Here is a 22,645-nt window from a genome sequence, read left to right as displayed (position 1 = left end):
TGCAGTGTGGGCAGGTGCCAAGTCCTGCTGGAAAATGAAGTCAGCATCCCCATAAAGCTTGTCTACGGAAGAAAGCATGAAGTGCTCCAAAATCTCCTGGTACATGGCTGCGTTGACCCTGGACTTAATGAAGCACAGTGGACCAACACCAGCAGATGACATGGCTCCCCAAATCAACACAGACTGTGGAAAATTCACATTGGACTTCAAGTATCTTGCAGTGTGTGCCTCTCCATTCTTCCTCCATACTCTGAGTCCTTGGTTCCCAAATTAGATGCAAAAGTTGCTCTCATCAGAAAAGAGGACTTTGGACCACTGAGCAACAGACCAGGTCTGTTTTTTTTTAGCCCAGGTAAGACGCTTCTGACATTGTTTGTTGTTCAGGAGCGGCTTGACAAGAGGAATACGACTTTTGAAGCCCATGTCCAGGATCCGTCTGTGCGTGGTGGCTCTTGATGCACTGACTCCAGTCTCAGTCCACTCCTTGTGAAAGTCCCCAACACTTTTGAATGGCCTTTTCCTGACAATCCTCTCTAGGCTGCGGTCATCCCTGCTGCTTGTGCACCTTTTTCTTCCACAATTTTCCCTTCCACATAACTTTCTATTAATGTACTTTCATACAGCACTTTGGGAATATCCAAATTCTTTTACAATTACCTTTTGAGGCTTTCCCTCCTTATGGAGGGTGTCAATGATGGTTTTCTGCACAACTGTCAGGTCAGCAGTCTTTCCCATGATTGTGATTCCTACTGAACCAGACTGAGAGACCATTTAAAGGCTCAGGAACCCTTTGCAGGTTTTATGGCGTAATTATCTGATTAGAGTGGGACACTTTGAGCCGAGAATATTGCACCTTTTCACAATATTCTAATTTTCTGAGATTGTGGATTTGGGGTTTTCATGAGCTGTAAGCCATAATCATCACAATTATGACAAATCACGGCTTGAACTATCTTGCTTTGCATGTAATGAGTCTATCTCATATATTAGTTTCACCTTTTAAGTTGCATTACTGAAATAAATGAACTTTTGCACGATATTCAAATTTTTCGAGTTTCACTTGTATATGCGAATTGGATGCGTTTTGAACGGCATCTGATTTGCATGACACGTGAGCCAAAAGGCTTTTCTATGGAGCCAGTTCACAAATGTGTGGGCTAGCCGCAGTGTAGTTAAAAAAAAAGAGTCAGGTACGATTTTCAACATGGTTCAGGTGCGATTTCCGATGTCAAACACTTTAACAATTTGCATCTGAATCACACTGAACCGCTGAATGAAGTTGCCCTGGATGGGAAATTGCACTGCAAACGGATGTGAACCCAGGCTAATGTGTGTGATAGCGGTGGACCAATAGAAGCAAAAGTTTGATCCAATGTATTTAACATAAAGTGATTTTTCCTTCAAAGATCCGTGGTTGAGATATAGTATAGAAGGACCCTGTTTTTGTCCTTGGCTACTACAAGAAAAGCTCGTCAGATGGTAAATTTTTGTTTGTGTACTGAGTAGTGCCTGGCGCAAAAGGTCATCTCACTTGACGGACATTTTAAAATATTTAACAGTTAAGAACATCAAAATACTTCCAACGCGTTTCGGGGGAAAGAGCCTCCCCCTTCTTCAGGGCTCAAGTCATTGACGTTTAATAAAATCACAAGAGAATCCACTAGAAGATCTGTGTTAAAGTGTAAGTTCACCTTTCAGAAAAAATGAAAAGGTGAACTAACACTGTACACCTTTCATGGTCAGGTGTCAGGCTTGGAGACCAGTAGCTATAGCAGCAGAGACACTTCCACCAGCCAGCAGGATGGTATACAAGCAGGTCACCCTGGCAGATGAGGTGAGCTCACCTGAGATGCAAGGTGTAAGCACTAACCGGTATTTACCAGAGCTCCTGATGGTGGAGATGGGTTTTGCTGCGTGTTAGTAAAAGGTCACAGTCCTCAGGATCACCCCACCAGTAAGTGAGCAAACCGGAGTCCAGTAGCAGATATAGCAGGTAGGGATCAAACAGAAGCGTAGCCAGTAAACAAGCCGAGGGTCGTTAACAAGTGGATGCAGGTTGGGATCAGGCAGAAGCGTAGTCAAGGAACAAGCCAGAGGTCAGTAACGAGTGGAGAAGCTTTGGACGGCAGCTAAGATTGCCCCCTTATCCCTTTAAAACCAAACACATATTAAATACACAGGTTCTGAGGCTAACTTATTGCACATAATTCATTTTTAATTACCACCTTAATCATTCACAGAACCTGTGTATTTAATATGTGGTCAGTTTTAAAGGAATGAGGTGGCAACCCTAACAGCAGCAGGAGTCACAAGGGAGAGATATTGGCTGGAGGTGCAATAATCTGGCAAGCAGGACATGCAGAGACATGGCTTAAATCAGGAAGTTTGTGGAAGGAGCAAAGAGTTCAAGGTTCACCAGAAAGCAAGGTTTAAGACAGGATTATCCAATAGATCAGCCAATGTGGTGTCCAGCATCTCAGGTAGCTTGGTGAGAAGATTTACTGTCACACACAGCAGAGGTCCCAGGTTCAAGTCCTGGCCCTGACAACACCTTCCCTACCTCTGGTTCCTGCTATACTTCACTTACATCACCTCTGTGGGTGATGAGCTGTCAGAGCCTACGCAGCTGGTGTAGGAGTCCAGGAATTTGAAATCTTTGCTCCTCTCCTCCTACATTTTGTAAGACCTCTGGGACAGATCAGCACCGGAATTACCCTTATCCACCCAGGAAACACTGCAGGAAGAAGAGTGGGGTTGTCAGATCCCCGGACTGGAACAGCAGCTGCGTGAGCTCTGACAGCTCATCACCCACATGGATAGGTACAGCGGGGACCGGGGGTGTTGGGAAGGGTGTAGGGTGTTATTGCATCTTTTATTTTTTTCCCTTAAAAGGTAAATTACCCATTAAGGCTTCATAAAGACTAAAGTCTCCTGATGACACCAAGAGCAGCCAGCCGCTTTTTCCCTGTAACGCGTTAACTGTATTTGATGCTCCTAACCATTAGGTGTTTCTAAAAGTCTTTCAAGTGAGATGACCTTTTTCCAGGCTTTTCTCAGTACACATCCAAGAATCTCAGTCCTGGAAGTAAATGCTGCCCCTAAATAATTCCCAAAGAAAGATGAAACCATTCTTCAGGAGAGAAAAGCAGATGCAGGCATTGTCAGGGGGAGTGCTGTGAGGGGTTATAATTAAAGTGTTACTAAACCCAGGGCCCTTCATTCACTATATCTGGTCTCCCATGGAAATGCAATTATTTTAGTAAATATAAACTGCTAAATACCTTTTCTCATCAGCAGTTAGAGTAGTCTTGTGACTTCAGCAAAGCACTTGTTAAAGTTTGTAGGAGGACTTTTCTTTCTGCTCTAGGAGGATTCAAAACCCCTGACCTCTGCCTGGATAGTGCTGATTGGCCCTGTGCTGATCACATGCACTCTCCCAAGAAAAAAAAGCCTCTCTAGCAATACACACCAAATTGTGCATGTGCAGGATGGCTACGGGTTCAGTCTGTCTTATCAGGAGATAAAACATGGACATTTAAACACGAGGAGGGGCAGAGAAGTCAGAATCAAATGGGCTTAGGTTCCCCGGTGAGTATAAAGCTTCATGTACACGAGCAGCTCCTAAACTCGAGTTTAGAAGCTTTTGGCATTTTTTTGCCAAAGGTTCTAAACTCAACTCCATAAAAGCCTAAGTGTCCATGTACCCATAGGCTTTTAGCAGAGTTTAGGAGCTGCCGCGTTTAGGTGAAGTTAAATCTCCCTCTCCTGAACGCGTAAGAGTCGCATTCAGGATAGGAACGTTTTGACCGATGACCGAGTGAAACCGCAAATCGCGGCAACTGCGATACCATGATTTTGCCGCGATTTGCGTTTTCCCACAGCCGGCAGTCAAGGTAGCTTCGTGTTCATAGAGCCCAACAAGCATGCTTTACTCCATATACAGACTGATTTTACTGTTGTGGGTTTAGTAACACTTTACATGTGTTAATTACACATTTCTGAATAAGAAAAATATTAACTATACTATATCATACCTATAAGACTAGAGCTTTCTTGGAAGCTTGCAATTCCAGATAGCAGTTCAGCTTTAAAATAACCAACCTTACCCTAGCTCTACTGCTATATTCCAAATTCAGAGACTGGAGATCGATGCCCTGGCTGAGGCATTCATCCCTTGAAACACAATGCATTTTGGCTTATACAGCCTTCTTTACAGCATACCATGTATACTATGAAGAAGACTGTATAAGCCGAAGCGCATTGCGTTTTTGAATCTGTTATACAGTGGTACCTCGGTTTATGAACTCCTCAGTTAATGTAATTTTCGGTTCACGAATGAAAATCCATTGAAATAATGCCTCGGTTTAATGAAATACGAAGCAAGTTTCTGCAAGATGTATTGCGCCTGGAAGGTTTATAGTGCCGCCCCCATGCATGCTGGAGTCTGTGGATAAATAAGTAAATGTATCGGTAAACTACTAAGTGCTGACACAATAAGCCCCAGACGCTAAATTATACTTTCTCCCCCGAAAGTCACAAACACATAGTCCAACTCTTAATCAGCGTCTCTGTGTCATTGAAAACCCAATAGTGCAGATATCTTTTATTAGAAAATTCTTCTTTCTTTCACAAGTGACAAATTCCTCTTCCTCCACTTAATACCCTCAAAAAAATATAATTTATAGTACGTTATCCAAAATGCATGATATCCAACACAAAAAGACGCACTTACAAAATTAGTGCAAATATGTGAAAAAACACTCCACTCCACCATGTGTCCGCATCTAACCTTCTGTCATCCTTACTCTTACCCTCTTAAAAATTTGGAAGAGTGTCCACAAAATCCACCTTCTTTCGTGGTTGAACTCCTAAATCCGTCCACTTTCGTATGGAAAATGTACCTCCAAAGGAATTACATATAGTGTCATATCTTAACAATAGCATACGTGCTCCCCTGAAATCCAAGGAAATATTCCCAGTGCTGGTGAACACACTGACCGCCACCTCATATCTCATTACCAAATGTTGAAGTCCACTTGCACAAAGGGGGGGGGGGGGCTCCTCTCACTCCACAGCATATCCGATTCACAATGACATCATAACATGTGACAAAGTATACTCAAAATAATGTAGTCAACCCCCCACCTCACCCCCTCAGTCTCTGCCTGAATCACACACCTACTGAGCGACATATCAGACTGGATGTCGCTCCACTTCCTTAAACTGAACCTCTCCAAAACCGAGTTTCTTGTCTTCCCCCCAGCCCGGACACCACCCCCCATTGACTTCTCCATCACATCCAACAATGCCACCATCAAACCCGCCTCGCAGGCCAGAGTACTTGGTATCATTCTGGACTCCAAACTATCCTTCCAGCCCCAAGTCCAATCTTTAACTAACTCATGCAGACTCCACCTCCGCAACATCCCCAAAAGACGCACGTTCCTAACCCCAGAAACCACTAAACAGCTCATCCACTCCCTCATCATATCACGACTGGACTACTGCAACTCCCTCCTCACTAGCCTTGCCTTGCCGCTGGCTATCCCCGCTTCAGTCGATCCTGAATATGGCTGCCAGACTCATTCACCTTTCCAACCGCTCTGTCTCCGCCACCCCCCTCTGCCAATCCCTCCACTGGCTTCCGATTGCGCAACGGATCAAATTCAAAATCCTAACACTGACATACAAAGCTGTCCACCATACTGCCCCGAACTACATCACTGACCTAATATCTAAGTACCGCCCAGCACGCACATTCCGCTCCTCACAAGACCTCCTTCTCTCTAGTTCCCTGGTCTCCTCCTCCCATGCTCGCCTCCAGGACTTCTCCAGGGTGTCACCCATCCTCTGGAACTCCCTGCCCCAACCCATCAGATTATCACCTACTCTCCTCTCCTTTAGGCGCACCCTGAAAACCCACCTCTTCAGGGAAGCCTACCCCACCTCCTCCACTCTTCCTACCACTCTATCCTCCACAGCTATCTCCTCCTGTACCACTATCCTCTCCCTCCTAGATTGTAAGCTCGAAAGAGCAGAGTCCTGAATTCCCTCATGTTTTGCATTGTATTGGTATTGTTCTGTCACATGTTCTGTCCCCCTTTGTAATGTACAGCGCTGAGCGAGCTATTGGCGCTTTATAAATACTGTATAATAATAATAATAATAGTAGGCAATGATAGGGATATCGCTCTTTAATAATAAACTGTGCTTACAAACAAGCAAGGTGTCTCAGCATAAATTCCTAATGGCAAAACTGTATGAAAACCTTTTCCAAAATAGCCGCTCTGCAACTTCCGGTTTACGTCTGACGTCATGTCCTGACGCGTTTCGTCACTTCCGACTGGGTTTTCTTTGACACAGAGATGCTGATTAAGAGTTGGACCATGGAGTCTGTGGATAGCACTTGGCGTCGAGTGTGAAGGTGTTGGACCGGCTTTTGCATCAAGTTTTGGAGCCATTCTGGAAATTTTTTAACATGTCCCTGTACAGTATTTATGCCTTTAAAGTACACTTTATAAAGAGTTTTGAACAGATAAAATACTTTTTCTTACTTTTTTCTGACCTCCAGAGCGGATTAATTGATTTTCAATGCATTCCTATGGGAAACCGCGTTTCGGTTTACAATAAGAAACGTCCCGGAGAATGCATTAAATTTGTAAATCGAGGTACGCCTGTACTTTATATGTAGCCAATAATTTTTTTTTTCATTAAGAGTACACCAAGTGGCCAGCTTTACACTTCATGAGCAGTTCAGCTCTTGTCCTTTCCTTACATCTAGCAAAGCAGAATCAAGTCCTTGAGTACCAGGGACATAGGGTTATGACTGGAAGCATTGTGGCTTATTTTAGATTAGTCTCTAAACCACACTTAATATACAGTACATACATGATTGCTCACACTTGTCGAATTAATGTAGGTGTCACCCTGTAGTTATCATGTGACTCAGATGAGAAAATGCATCCTTATGCAAACTCCTGAGAATGTGAATTCTTCGTTGTCATAGATAATTTACTGTAGAATGAGAAGCAATGATGCAGAACTGCCTAATATGCAGTGACCTTCTGGTAATATCAGAAAATATATCACGTGCACTCCACAGAGTACTGCCCAAGACCACATGGGATTCTTTTCTCTGAACTGTAGCAAGGAAATGTTGCCCAAGGCAGCCAATCAGGGGGTTGCTTGATTGGACCCTACATTTCCAGGAAAAAGATGATTGGCTGCTGTGAATAACACCCTTTCATTTTTCATAGTGTTTTCAGTGTGCAGCTGGTGCTCCAACAATGAATCTAGTTCTAATAAACCCAGGTATGCAATTGTCTGAAATGCAAACATTCCAAAACTTGCACCAGAGGAAGGAACTAACTAGTTTTAACACAGCTTGTTTTAAAGCTGAGCTCATGGCACACAAAAATTATTTTATTTTTTCCTTTCCATAGCCACAAATAATATAAATCCACTTTGTGTGGAACAAAAACCATTAAAAATCCAGACATTACCATGTAAAAGTAGAAGTGACATCATCACTGTGAAACACATAGGCTGCGCAGAGGGCAGAGCTTGGGGAGGGACCAAGCATGTTCTCTTACTATAGGCTGCCTGCAGAAAAGTACAGGAGGGGCCAGGGGCGGACTGACAACTCATGGGGCCCCTGGGCAATAGGGGATCATGGGGCCCCTGTGTCCTTGCCCACACTCAAAAAAGCCTATAAAAAAGGTACCAGAGGCATTTCATGGGGCCCCCTACTGACCCCGGGCCCTCGGGCAGTGCCCGAGTGCTCGAATGGTCAGTCCGCCCCTGGGAGGGGCGGATACAAGACCAGTCACCCTGCACCAGCAGAAAGGGCAGCACAGAGACACAGGTTCACAATGAATAACTGCACAGATGTGGAAGAAATACACAAAGCACACCGAGATTCAAGTAAGAATATTTTAGGCAATATTTGCTTATTCCAGAGTTCAGCTTTAAAGTTAAAATGCTTATAAAGGTAGAAGGTTTTTTATTATCCTACTGTATTCTCTGCAGTAAGATAAAACACCTTCTGCATGCAGCTCCCCCCTCCCACCCCCCCCAGCCATCCTTTATAACAAAGTCCAGGTCAGGAGCGAGCTCGCACATGTGCCATCATGGGAAGCAGCTTCCTATGGTGGCACACACAGAAGAGGAGGAACCTAGATCGTCGGGGACCCCAGAAAAGGGGATTCAGGGCTACTCTGTGCAATACCATTTCACAGAGCAGGTTAGAATAATATATTTTTTATTTTTGGAAAAAAAAAATTAAGCTGTTCAACTGTTGTGCATCTTGTACGCTCTGCTGATGGAGGTGGAGTCTTGCTTTCCTGTTTTCCTCCCTTTTCAACCTCCAATACAACCACCAAGGTTTATTTTGCTGAGACTATTCACTTTAAGAAAAACACCCCCTGGAATCCATCTTCCCTTAGCTTAGGCATGCAGGCAGGAGGGTGTGCTTAGCTAAGAACCCCCCCCCCCCCTCAACTCCTGAAGACTCCTGGGATGTATAAAATAATTTGCCTAGGCATTAAAACCAGGAAGTAATTGAAGAAATTAAAAAAAAAAAAGGAAAACAAGTAAATATAATATACTTTCCTATACATTTATCAATGCTAGCAGCATGAGGTTTTAAAAAATTCAGGGTTGATTGGGAGAGTGAAGTTCCGCTTTAATATAGTGTTTGGACGGATTATTTAGTGTAATATAGAGGTAGTAAGATAGGGTGGATAAAGGCTAACGCCCCCTTTAAGACTGTATTATACCCATACTTAGAGTGTAACATGGTGCCAAGAGGACCCCATCACCCTCAAAACGCACCCCCCTTCGGAAAGCATGCAACCCTTTTTCCCCATAGCAGCTGTCAGAGTTGAAATTGGTGTGGCTGTAGGGGCTTTGTCTGCACAGCTGCATCATTCATACTCAGAAATCTGTAAATTAATACATTACAGGTCCCATCTGCCTCAGGAGACTGACTTGTAGTTCTCAACAGAGTACAAGTGTGATGATCACTACACTCATACTCAGGGCTTTTTTTCAACTGGAACTTGGGGGAACGTATTTCCGGCACGTCCAGTACTGAATGTATATAATGGCAAAGGCTGCTTTGGTGTGCCAGGGGGTCTATTGATGCTGGTGGGTATCTATGTTGCTGGAGGGTCAGTTGTTTATGGGAGGGATCTGCTGTTGAGGGAGAGGTCTATTGATGTTGGCTGCTGGAAGATCTGTTGTTGTTGCTGCTGGGGTAGATCTGTTGTTGCCAGGGTGATTTTTTACTTTGGGGGTACATTGCGTGGTCTATTGTTGCTGAAGAACTCTATTGTTGCTGGTGGGGTTTTATGTTGCTGGGGGGTCAGTTGTTGATGGGAGGGATCTGCTGTTGAGGGAGAGGTCTATTGATGCTGGCTGCTGGGAGATCTGTTGTTGTTGCTGCTGGGGTAGATCTGTTGTTGCTGGGGTGGTATATTACTTTGGGGGTCCATTGCATGGTCTATTGTTACTGAGGAACTCTATTGTTGCTGGTGGGGTTTTATGTTGCTGAGAGTCAGTTGTTGATAGGAGGGATCTGCTGTTGAGGGAGAGGTCTATTGATGCTGGCTGCTGGGAGATCTGTTGTTGTGTCTGCTGGGGTAGATCTGTTGTTGCCAGGGTGGTATTTTATTTTGGGGCTCCATTGTTGCTGGGGGAGTCTATTGTTGTGAGGATTTATTGTTGATGGGGGTTTCTATTGTTCTTGGCTGCAGGGGATCTATCTTACTGCTTTTCTTGTTATCTTTGTCATCAAAATGGGGCAGTACTGGGAGATGTCTAGGGGGTGGAACAAAGGGACGTTGCTCGGAGGTGGGTAAGGAGCAGAGACAAGGGGTGACTCAGAAGAGGGGAGTTCCTTCACCTATTCTCTGAGAAAAAAGCCCTGCTCATAGTCCAATAACACTTTCCCAGCTCTCTAACTGAAGAGTCTGCAGGAGCCTGCCATTGCACCCAAGATCCACCGATCACAGCTACAATGATTTGCAGGCTCATTGACAAAAAAATAATAAATGCACATTTTTTTCCCATTGTCAATTTTTTTTTTTTTTTTAATAAAAGGTGGATTTAAAAGATGCATTTTTTACACATCTACACATCAGACCAAAAAGAGGAACACATTTCAACGGAGTGACAGTTCCTGCAGATGAGGGACAGTTAGGAGTTATGCACATACATGCTGCAAGCTTTCCCATCTCTTTGTGTTTTTTCCCCCTCTTGTCATTTGCACATTGCACCCATGGCAGACTCTCTTGTCAATGGTGAGCAGGATGTTTGGGGAAACCCAATCCCAGTGTCTGCTGGTAGCAGTCACATAATTAGCTGCCTTGTGATGTCTGGGCTGGTGGGCAGCGTGTGAAAGACAAACATGCAGCACACTTCTGTGAGCAGCCAAGTGAAGTGTGTCATTGCTGATTGACTTAACAGGCCCTTTCATTTCATGACTGGTTAGCTGACTCCCCCAACAACCTGAGTGACAATAGAAGCATATTGCCTCATTATCAGGTCAACTCCCTGTTTCATAAGAATGAAATACTTACAGGCCTTTCAAAATTACCATTATCATTCAATTTATAGCTCTTCAAAGAGAACAAATCCTTAAAAGTGAGGAACATTTTGAAAATGGTTCATGTATGTCAGCTACGATACTCGTAGATCAGAATCCAAAATGAAAAAAGGTAACTTTCTTACTTTCAAAGTTAACCTGCACTTTGCCTAAGTAGAGGAGAGCAACAGGTTCATTGTAATGCCAGCCCTCTAGCTGCTTCTAGCCTACCTTTGCTACCCTACCTTTGCTACCCTACCCCTCTATTTGCCGTGGGAGCAAAAAAAAGTGCAATCTACAAGCTCAAAGTGAATCTATTCAGAGCTTACACAGGGCTGAGCTCCCTTTCCCTGCCCCTTATTTGACAGCATGGGGTACCTTAGCAGCAAATCACTAAGCACCAGTGCTTTCCCAAGGGGAAGGCTGTGTTCAATGCTGCTTCTGAATAACAGCAACCTTAATACTGTCTTTCTTAGATGGCAACTAAGGCCTTACGTTGACAGCCTTTTATTCACATCAGAACCTGCAAGTCAATGCAGTGCAAAGCAGGTTAATTCAGCTTAGGAGATGAAGTGCAGGTCAAATACACCTATCAATGAACTGTGAATAAAAGCAGATAAACAAAAAACTAATGTCAAATGCAAATGACATTCCAAAGCCTGTCTACGTAGGTCCTTAGTGTGGCTCGTAGTGAAAAAGTTAAACAACTCCAAAAAATCTAGGATGTATAAGGTAGGCTTTATCCTTTAAGTGACAAAGTTCCTTTAAAAGCAGACTATAAAGACTTAGGGTTAGTTTCATTTGAGTGTTTTTGTAATGTTTTTACAATTTCAAACTGATGTTTTAAACTGATACAGGGGGCATTAGTTCCCAGATCACTTTTGGTGTTCTAATTATTATTATTATTATTATTATTATACAGTATTTATATAGTGCTAAAAGGTTTGCTCAGCGCTGTACATTATAGTGGGGGACAGTACATGAGACAATACAGTAACATAACAATACACAAGGGGGTCAAGGGCCCTGCTCTTTCGATCTTACAATCTAGGAGGGAGGGGATAGTGGTACAGGAGGAAGTGGCTGTGGGGGATGGAGTGGTAGGAGGAGATTGGCTGTTAGGTGAGGGCGGGGTAGGCTTCCCTGAAGAGATGAGTTTTCAGGGTACGCCTAAAGGTGAGGAGGGTAGGTGACAGTCTGATGGATTGGGGTAGTGAGTTCCAGAGGATGGGGGAAGTCCTGGAGAAGTCCTGCAGTCGGGCGTGGGAGGTGGAGACCAGGGAGCTAGAAAGTAGGAGGTCTTGTGAGGAGCAAAGATTACGGGTAGGGTGGTATTTGGGTATCAGGTCGGTGAGGTAGTTTGGGGCAGCATTATGAATGGCTTTGTATGTCTGTGTTTGTAGTTTGAATTTAATGCATTGGGCAATCGGGAGCCAGTGGAGGGAATGACAGAGGTGGGTGGCAGATGCGGAGCGGTTGGTAAGGTGGATGAGTCTGGTCGCTGAGTTCAGGATAGACTGAAGCGGGGATAGTCTGTGATGAGGTAGGCCGGTGAGAAGGGAGTTGCAGTAGTCCAGAATTGAGATAATAAGGGAGTGAATGAGTTGTTTAGTAGTGTCTGGGGTTAGGAACAAACGTATTTTGGAGATGTTGCGGAGGTGGAGCCTGCATGAGTTTGCCAACGATTGGACATGGGGTTGGAAGGACAGGTTTGAGTCTAGAGTGACACCTAGGACTTTGGCTTGTGGGGTGGGACTGATGGTGGCGTTGTTGGTCATGATGGAGAGGATGGGGGAGAATGAGAGAGAAGAGCAGAATTTCTTTCCTTTTAGGCACTCCATCTCTTGAACTTCCTATGAAAGCGCCAGAATGGGGGGAGAATGTGCTTTGACTTTCTGACACATTTAACACTTGAGCCATTGAGTTCTGTAAACAACAGGCTGTCTTTAGCAGATAAGTATAGCCTAGAAAATATGTTGAAAGGAGCCAAAAGTTCCTACTCCAGTCATATGCAATATTTCATATTAGTCTTTTGCAGGTCTTGTTGCTGTGCAGTTTAAATAATTATTATAATAAGATATTGGAAGATATGAATATATGTAAAATTATACGCAAGCTTTATATGTGACATTACCAACACAAAAGACAGGTGTGTGATAAGAGAAGGGCTTAGAGCCATAGGAAGCTGTATCCTTCTTGTTGAATACATTCATGCAGTTCAGCGCAGTTAAATAAGGTAATATTTATAGAGAATCAATGTACTTATGTGCAATGTGCAAGACAAAGTAGAGCAAACATCTCCATGTTTATCTAAGAAGAGGAAGTCAGCTTTTATGGTATATACATCCAAACTATGGATGAAAGCATGTATCTATTGTTTGCAATAGACTTTTATAAACATCCGGCACTTCTCCTGGCCTAACCACAGGGCCCATGGGTCTTTGACAATGTACAGTTGGACTGTAATGGGTCTGGATCTCTGAATACTGATTAATGAATAAAAAGGGATTTGAAAAAATAATAGAGATATGTTCAGGTTCCAGAAGTAAAAGCAGGTTTCTACCTTGGCAAAGTTTCTGTTTAAAAAATGATAGGCTTTCAGTATACACTATAATGGTTTTAGTCAGCATTATTGTTCTTATTTCTTAGCCTTTGGCTTAAGAAGCTTAATACAATACAGTACTGACATCTTTTTTCCTCTTTGTGTATACTAACCCATCCAGTTTTGTTGTTTTGCATGCAGAAAGAAACCAGTGAAATAATTATTTGCACAACTAAAACTTCCCTGAAAGGTAAAAGAAGAATTGGTCCAAGAATCCCTTAAATTAACTCTTATGTCACCCCAAACAATTGCCCACAGTAATTCTGTAAAATAGTAGATGCACTATTCCTCCTTCTCCAACAGCCTGTGTCTCCCACCTTCACGCCATCCAAGTATTGCAGCTTCCATCGGACTCTAAAATATTTGACATTTCCAGCAGTATTGTCCTATAGTGACATGGGGGTCAGCAGATGGGTTTGCAGATTGTGGTGGGGAACACAGGCATACAACATGTATAGCAAAGCCAAACCTGATTAGGTCTAGATGTGATACAAGAATGTTTGTTCTCTTTCTCTGTGCACCACATTTCGAGGGAACCATGATCATGGTCATTTATAAGACCCTTCAATTCCCAAAAGTTTATTTTCATGTTTGAGGCATTTTTTTGTACATGATATTCTACTACTACTGATTAAAAATTGATATCTGCATTGGCTCAGTGTTTTCCTTCTGAGGCTGACTATTGACAGTGAACAGTGTCTGCAAGCCATCGCTCTCTTAAATGTACATTGTGTCATACAGGTACCTAATGTAACATCAACTTTTTTCTTTTTTTTTCCTAGGGACACATCAAACAATGATTGGCTTTACCATCCAGAAAGTTCTGGCCATTGCCATACTGCTGCTGCACTACACAACTTGTGAACAAAGTCAAGACAACGTGGACTTTTTGTCTTTCAGGTTTACCCAGAGCATATATTATGCAACAGTCCATGAAAATTCTGCTCCTAAAACATATATAGTGAGCCAGGAAAAGATGGGCATTTACTTAAAAGACCCTCAATGGACGTTAAAGTATCGAATTGTGTCTGGTGATCCTACTGGGCTCTTTAAAACTGAGGAGCTGCTCATCGGAGATTTCTGCTTTTTAAGAATTCGAATACGAAGTGGAAATACAGCTCTTTTAAATAGAGAGGTAAAAGATAATTACCAGCTGCTCATCCATGCTTCTGAGAAATCCTTGGATTTTGAAGCACAGACTAAAGTCGTCATTCAAGTTTTGGACATGAATGATTTAAGACCTCTATTTTCAACCACATCCTATAAATTTACTATAAACGAAGATGTTCCTCTTAAATCAGTCCTAGGCAAAATCAGTGCTACAGATGCTGACCAGGGCCAGAATGCTATGTTCTACTATACCTTCAACACCAAGTCCTCATTGTTCTGCATCCATCCAACAAGTGGCATTGTCATGTTGATTGGTCAGCTTAACGCAACCCAGAAGTCTGTGCACAGTCTTGAAATTTTAGCAGTCGACCGCATGAGAAAAATTTCAGAGGGAAAAATATTTGGAAATGTGGCTTCTTTGGAAATCTTGGTGAAACCAACTCCAAAGAAGGCTCCTTTTATCTCCTCAGTAACAACAGCCATGGCAGATTCATCAGAAAGACTTCTTTATGCTACTGTAGTTATGGACTTGGCAGACCCAATGTGCAGCATTGACTCTGTGGAGATTGTATATGGTGATCCAAATGGTTATTTTAAAGTTTTAAGATCTTACTTGGGCAAAAATGAATTCACGGTGGTGTCTACTGCACAGATTAATTGGTTGGAGCACTCCCAGGGTTTTAATCTAAGTCTTCGGGCTAAAGACAAGAGCAATCCACCAATGTATTCCACTCTTAAAAGTATTTACATTCCTCCATGGAGGTATGCTATGGCAAGATTTGAACAGGATGTTTATAAAGTACAACTTAGTGAATGTGCCCCTCCCGGTAGTCACGTGGGCATTGTCAAAATGATTCCCTCAGTTCCTTCAGGAGGATATTACCTAAAACCTTCTTCTGACAAGTTCACACTTATCACTAAAACTGGCTTGATTATGACCAAGAAACATATGGATGTAAAAGATCAGTCACAGTATCTTCTTGAAGTAACAGCACTTGATGGTCAGGTTTCAACCACTGTTATTGTTGACCTCATAGATTGCAATAATCATTCCCCTGTGTTCCCTCTGTCTAAATATGAAGGAGCATTCAATGAGAATATCCCTGTTGGAACAAATATTTTGCAAGTACGTGCCACGGATGCTGACCAGGGAGATAATGGTAATGTTACATATAAATTAATTGGTCATGAAAATTCTCCTTTTTTCATTGACCAGTTTACAGGAGTTATTACTAACAGACGAGTTCTTGACTATGAACTAAACCAGAGGTTATATAATGTAAAGGTTTGGGCAACAGACCTTGGTGCACCTTTTCGAAGACAATCTGAAACATATGTAACTCTTACACTCAACAATTTGAATGATAACATCCCTATTTTTGAAAAAATCAACTGTAACATAAGCATTCCAGGAGACATAAATATTGGGGAGAAAGTGGCTGAACTCTCAGCAGTGGATATTGATGAGCTTCAGGCTATACAGTATGAGATTGTTTCTGGTAATGAGTTACAAAAATTCAGGTTAGACCCAATTTCTGGAGATATTACAGTTAGAGGTGACCTCTATGATATCTCATCTTCACTTTCTGTCTACTCTTTGATTGTTACTGCTAGTGATGGAGAAAATAAAGCTGAGCCCACTGTAGTCAACATTAATATAATAAACAAAGGTTCACCCATATCTGTACATTGTGAAGAGACAGGGGTACTAAGCAAAATAACAGAAAACATGATCAATTCCTTTAAGTTACAATCTCAGATTCAACACTATGAGGAAGAAACATCTTTCAACACCCATCCAATAAATATTCATTCACCTCAATTTGATGACAACTTTCCTGTATCAATTGATGTGGCTGAGGATATTGCTGTGAACTCTTCCATTTCCCAGCTGTCTGCCACTGACTTGGATACTGGTTTCAATGGCAAACTAGTCTATGCAATATCTTCAGGAAGTGATGATGGCTGCTTTAAAATTAATATGGAGACTGGGGAGTTGACTGTCTCTTCACCTTTAGACCATGAAACCATAAGCTCCTATATCCTTAACATAACTGTGTATGACCTTGGAATACCGCAGAAGTCCTCTTGGAAAATCTTAGCAGTTAATATTTTGGATGTTAATGACAATGAACCAAAGTTCCCACCTTCAGGATACTGTGTGTTACTACGAGAGGATGCTAAGATAGGTAGTGTCGTCCTCAAAGTTAAAGCAGATGACATTGACAAGGAAGACAATGGCAGAGTAAGGTATTCACTCCTAACTCCAACAGATTCATTTACAATTGATAGTGTCACAGGTGACTTAACAGTCAAGAGCATGTTGGACAGAGAGATGTTGTCAAAATATAAAATTAAAATAGAGGCCAGAGATCAACCCAAAAAAGGCAAACAACTTTTTTCCTTCACTGATGTTGCCATTACCCTGGAAGACGTCAATGACAATGCACCATACTGTCGACCAATAATGGCTAATGTAAAAATTGCAGAGGACATTCCGATAGGAACTGTTTTATATTTTGTGGACGCCCAGGATGCTGACACTGGCCCAAATGGAGAAGTGTCCTATTCTTTAATTAATGATGAAAAAGGAACATTCCTTATTGAGAAATTAACAGGGGCTCTGATACTTGAGAAAGAAATTGACTTTGAGACCAAGTCATTCTACAATCTGACCATAAGAGCATCAGACACTGGTAGTCCATTCCCACACTCTTCTGTGTGCCACGTGGAGGTGGTAGTTCTAGACGTCAATGAAAACCTCTATCCACCTTTATTTAAATCTTTTGTTTTTCATGGAACAGTACCAGAAAATGCACCAACTGGAACTCTAGTACTTTCTATCACAGCTCAGGACCAGGACAAAGGAAAGGATGGCGAAATACGATATTCTATTAAGGATGGAACAGACCTCTCAGTTTTCAGCATAGATGAAGAGACAGGTGGGTTATATTTTTGTTTGCTACAATTCAGTTCTTAGCAAAAGGTGAGTCCAGTACTGTTTCCTATCCAGTACTTTTATTAGCAGACTTCAGGAGTTTAGGGATTACACCTACACCACATGTGAGGCTGGGTGAAATTCAAGTTGTGCTAATTCTAAACTGAAAGGCTACATACCTACTATGAAATGATGAGTAATTCAATTTCTTCCAAAGATCAAGAAAATTCCAGATATAGACAACCTGTATACTCTATATATGCTGTATATACTGGCCTAAACTAATGCATAAAGAAACCAAAACTTTTTGGTAGGTTTTTTTTTTCTATAGCGTGAGAAATACTTAAACCCTTTTTTGCTGTATGTGTTTATTTGTTACATTGGGAAAATTTTCCTTTACTTCCTACCCTAATGCAAGCCATAGTTGGGTCGTTTATCAGCCGATTTTTCGTCCACACGAAAAATCGCCTGATATTCACGCTGTTAGTGGGGCCCGCCCATCGGCCATTTTTCGTGGACCGTCTCTTTTACTTTTATCGGTCATGCTGGAAAATCCATGAAAAACGGGCATTTTTCGCGGACGATGGTGGCAGCATCGGCAAGGGCGCCGACCTATTTTTCGTTTATCGGCCGACAATTCGGCTATGGCCTGCATTAGACACATAAAGAAATCCTCTCTTAGAAAGTTGTCACCTGATCAAGTGTCTCCATTTCAGCATTTTCCCTGTACCAGTGGCAATTCAAAATGTTGGGTTATCCTTCACTTTCAATGCTGGTCACAATGGTCATCAGGGCAAACAATGGGGACACAGGCAGGTGTAAAACCTGGCAGGGGTTCCAACCCTTTACCAATCTTTATGAAAAATATACTGGCTTTAAATATGCTCTAAATTTTAAACACTTCATAGCATTTTATTGCCCTAATATTTTGTCAGTAAGTTCTTGCATAATGTTTTCTATAATCTAGTGATGTCTTTAAATGGGGATGACAAAATGAGTTCCACCCTCTTTCTTAAAATATTGAGAAGCTCCTTTAATACCTTACAAATCCTTCATTTAATTATTGTGATTGTTTTTTTTCCTAGCTGTGGAAAATATGCAGTGCCATACAGTATATGGCAAAATATGCAATCAGGTTGTGATTACTCATTGCTAATTATTCTTGGCAATCATTTTTCTTTTCTCAGGATCAATTCGGACAGAGGCTCCTCTAGATCGTGAATCTGTTCCACGTTACTGGTTGACAATCTGTGCTACAGACTTAGGCTCTGTTCCTTTGTCCTCCATTGCTGAAGTCTACATTGAAGTTACAGATGTCAATGATAACATCCCTCAGTTGTCTAAAGTGGTGTTCTATGCCTCGGTGCTTGAAAACTCTCCACCAAATGTTTCAGTCCTTCATCTGGATGCCTCAGATGCTGACTCCATTTCTGCTGGCAAGCTCTCCTTCCAGTTCTTAAGTGGAAATAGTCAAGGACTGTTCATGCTGAACCCAAACACCGGTAAGATAAAAAATGTCCTACACTGATTTTTGCTCTTAGGTGCTAATCAACAGTAGTTTTTCCATATATTCGTAAACTGCATGTAAACCCAAAATATATTTTCTACTATGTTTGGTCTTATGTCTCATGCATATAGTTTTCTCAAGCAAATATTTTTTTGGGAATCTACTGCAAAGTATTGTGCCTGAAGATCCTTCCATAAACAGCACTTCCTATGGCAGGCTGACAACACTTGCAATTAGCAGCGGTGTTGTCAGCCTGCTGTGCAAACTCCTTCATTTGGTAGTTGGTGTCAGGAAGATGCTCGCCATAGTGTACAGCGGCGCAGGCACAGATGTGTGATATTCAGGTAAGAGACTTTGAAACATATACCTAAAAAGGATTTGCTTAACCAGTTGCTGACCGCAGATAGCTGAATGATGGCTACACTGCGGCCGGCCAGTTCTGGGAGGGCGTCATATGACGTCCTCCCAGAACGTGCTCTCCTGCGCGCCCCCCGGGGCATGCACCCGGCGATCTCTGTGAACGCTGTGTCCTACGGACACAGCTGATCACATTATGTGGTAAAAGGCCAATCACAGCAGCTTTTTACCACGTGATCAGTCGTGTCCAATGACACGCTGATCACAGGGAAATGCAATTGCCGGATCTCAGCTGCACTTTCCTCACACTGTCGGAACGTGGGGAAAGTACTGCCGAGAACCAGCAGTTGTCAGAGCAGGGATCGGCACCGATCATCAGGGCACTGATGGTCAGTGCCCTGAAGATCGGTGCCCAGCAGTGTCACCCACCAGTTCTACCCACCTTTGCCCAGCAGTGCCGCCCACCAGTGCCCAGCAATGCCATCCACTTGTGCCCATCAGTGCCACCCACCTGTGTCACCCACCTCTGCCCATCAGTGCCACCCACCTCTGCCCATCAGTGCCACCCACCTGTGCCCATCAGTGCCGCCCATCAGTGCAGCCCAGCAGTGCTGCCAGTAAGTACCCAGCAGTGCCGCCAGTCAGTGCCCACAGTGCCGCCAGTCAGTGCTGACTATCAGTACCCATCATCAGTGCCGCCTATCCGTGCCACCTCATTAGTGCTGCCTATCAGTGCCCTTCAGTGCTGCCTATCAGTGCAGCCTCATCAACGCACATCAGTAAAGGAGAAACTGCAAAATTTTATAATAGAAACGAAGAAACCTTTTTTTTTTAACTTTTTTGCTCTATTTTTGTTTATAGTGCAAAAAATAAAACCCCCAGCGGCAAGTAAATACCACCAAAAGAAATCTCTATTTGTGAGAAAAAAAATGATAAAAATGTCATATGGGTACAATGTTGCATGACCACGCAATAGTCATTCAAAGTGCGACAGCGCTGAAAGCTAAAAATTGGCCTGGTAAGGAAGGGGGTATAAGTGCCGGTAGGCAAGTGGTTAAGAAAACTGTATATAGTAAGACATGATTCCAAACAAAGTGAAACATAGATTTTTGGTTTATATACATTTTAACTGGTAAAGGTTTAGGTAATTTAAACTAAACCTATAACAAAAAGAAAATTCCAGACCAACCCCTCTGCTGTTTAGAAGTCACCCTCCAAAACATTTACTTATTTTCCCCTCTCCTATCTACCACCCTAACCCCCCTAAATCCCCTGCTGAAAACTTATCATAATACCAACCATACATTATGGTTAGTTCAGGCACTCTGCAAGGTACAGCCCCCATATGACCAGGCCTGGCAAGGGCATGGGAAACTGTACATTTTTAAGTGTAGGTATTTTAAGGGCTACATGGATTATGGTGATGAAGAATGGCAGAGAAGAAAAATAAAGACAGAAGGGTATCTTCTTCCCAAATGGAAGAGAGAGGGTAGCTTTAGTTTATAGTTTTGTACAGATGTTCAGGCATAGTCACACAAGGTAAAATTCCATTCCTTTTGATGCCCTTATAGTGTACACCCCTCACATTTTTGTAAATATTTTATTATATATACCAAGAGGAACCCAGGACCCATTGCACAGGACCCACTGAAAATGGGTCCAAGGATTGGATCCCGATACCTAATGGCAGTCAGGGTGCCATTGTCTAGCCTGTAGAGGTCTGTGCATCGTTCCCTGGATATGCCTTTCCAGACCATCACTGACCCACCTCCAAAACGGTCATTCTGAACGATGTTACAGGCAGCATAACATCCTCCACAGCTTCTCCAGACCCTTTCATGTCTGTCACATGTGCTCAGGGTCAGCCTGCTCTCATGAAAAGCACAGGGTGCCAGTGGTAGACCTGCCAATTCTGGTGTTCAAAGGCAAATGCCAATCAAGCTCTATGGTGCCAGGCAGTGAGCACAGGGCCCACTAGAGGACATTGGGCCCTCAGGCCACCCTCATGAAGTCTGTTTCTGATTGTTTGGTCAGAGACATTCACACCAGTGGCCTGCTGGAGGTCATTTTGTAGAGCTCTGGCAGTGCTCATCCTGTTCCTCCTTGCACAAAGGAGCAGATTTCGGTCCTGCTGATGGGTTAAGGATCTTCTATGGCCCTGTCCAGCTCTCCTAGAGTAACTGCCAGTCTCTTGGAATCTCCTCCATGCTCTTGAGACTGTGCTGGGAGACACAGCAAACCTTCTGGCAATGGCACGTATTGATGTGCCATCCTGGAGGAGTTGGACTGCCTGTGCAACCTCTGTATGGTCCAGGTATCGCCTCATGCTGCCAGTGGTGACACTGACCCTAGCCAAATACAAAACTAGTGAAAACCAGTCAGAAAAGATGAGTAAGGAAAAAATGGCCTTCACCAATAGCAGTGTGTTGAAAAAAGTGAATAAAGCTCAAAATCCTTCTAATAGCTTTTATTTCCATACACACAAATGCATTGGGAACACTACACATTCTATTCCAAATCAAAACATGAAGAAAAATATATCAAATTTGTGTTGTTCCTCTAAAAAAATTGAAGAAAAGTGAATATTAGACTGTTCAATAAAATAGCAGTGTTTGTATTCTTCTTTACAAACTCAAACATTCACTATATAAACTGAAAAATGTTTGAAGATTTTGCTTTCCTTTGAATCACTTAATGAATATTTCGTTGTATAAGCACTGTTTCTGAGAACTGCTGTACATCTGTGTTGCATGGAGTCAACCAACTTCTGGCATCTGTGAACAGGTATTCCAGCCCAGGATGTTTGGACTACATTCCACAGTTCTCTATTTCTTGGTTTTGCCTCAGAAGCTGCATTTTTGATGTCACCCCACAAGTTTTCTATTGGATTAAGATCCGGGGATTGGGCTGGCCACTCCATAACGTCAATCTTGTTGGTCTGGAACCAAGATGTTGCACGTTTACTGGTGTGTTTGGGGTCGTTGTCTTGTTGGAACACCCATTTCAAGGGCATTTCCTCTTCAGCATAAGGCAGCATGACCTCTTCAAGTATTCTGATGTATTCAAACTGATCCATGATCCCTGGTATGCGATAAATAGGCCCAACACCGTAGTATGAGAAACATCACCATATCATGATGCTTGCGCAACCATGCTTCACTGTCTTCACAGTGTACTGTGGCTTGAATTCAGTGTTTGGGGGTCATCTGACAAACTGTCTCCAGCCACTAGACCCAAAAAGAACAATCTTACTTTCATCAGTCCACAAAATGTTGCGCCATTTCTCTTTAGGCCAGTCAATGTGCTCTTTGGCAAATTGTAACCTCTTCAGCATATGTCTTTTTCCCAACAGTGGGACTTTGTGGGGTCTTCTTGCAGATAGCTTGGCTTCACATAGGCGTCTTCTAATTGAATTGTAACAGTACTCACAGGGAACTTTACGCCTTTGATCTTCCTGGAGCTGATTGTTGGCTGAGTCCTTGCCATTTTGGCTATTCTTCTATCTATTCGAATGGTAGTTTTTTGCTTTCTTCCACGTCTTTCAGG

At 42.7% G+C, this 22,645-nt stretch overlaps 1 protein-coding gene across 1 annotated transcript in view; it reads left to right on the top strand.

Annotated features, from left to right (window-relative positions):
* The window catches only part of FAT2 (FAT atypical cadherin 2), a 200,051-nt gene that overhangs the window by 61,647 nt on the left and 115,759 nt on the right, over positions 1 to 22,645 (top strand). Inside the window, exons 2-3 of the mRNA XM_089682800.1 lie at positions 13,970 to 17,239; positions 18,423 to 18,737. Of these exons, the coding sequence (XP_089538926.1) occupies positions 13,984 to 17,239; positions 18,423 to 18,737 (3,571 nt within the window). The 5' untranslated portion in view covers positions 13,970 to 13,983. The remainder of the gene's footprint in view (positions 1 to 13,969; positions 17,240 to 18,422; positions 18,738 to 22,645) is intronic.

Source organism: Staurois parvus, unplaced genomic scaffold (genome assembly GCF_062004578.1).
Source record: "Staurois parvus isolate SC_StPar_1 unplaced genomic scaffold, SC_StPar_1.0 ptg000298l, whole genome shotgun sequence".
NCBI classification, from domain to species: domain Eukaryota; kingdom Metazoa; phylum Chordata; class Amphibia; order Anura; family Ranidae; genus Staurois; species Staurois parvus.
This window is presented reverse-complemented; position numbering and strand designations above follow the sequence as displayed.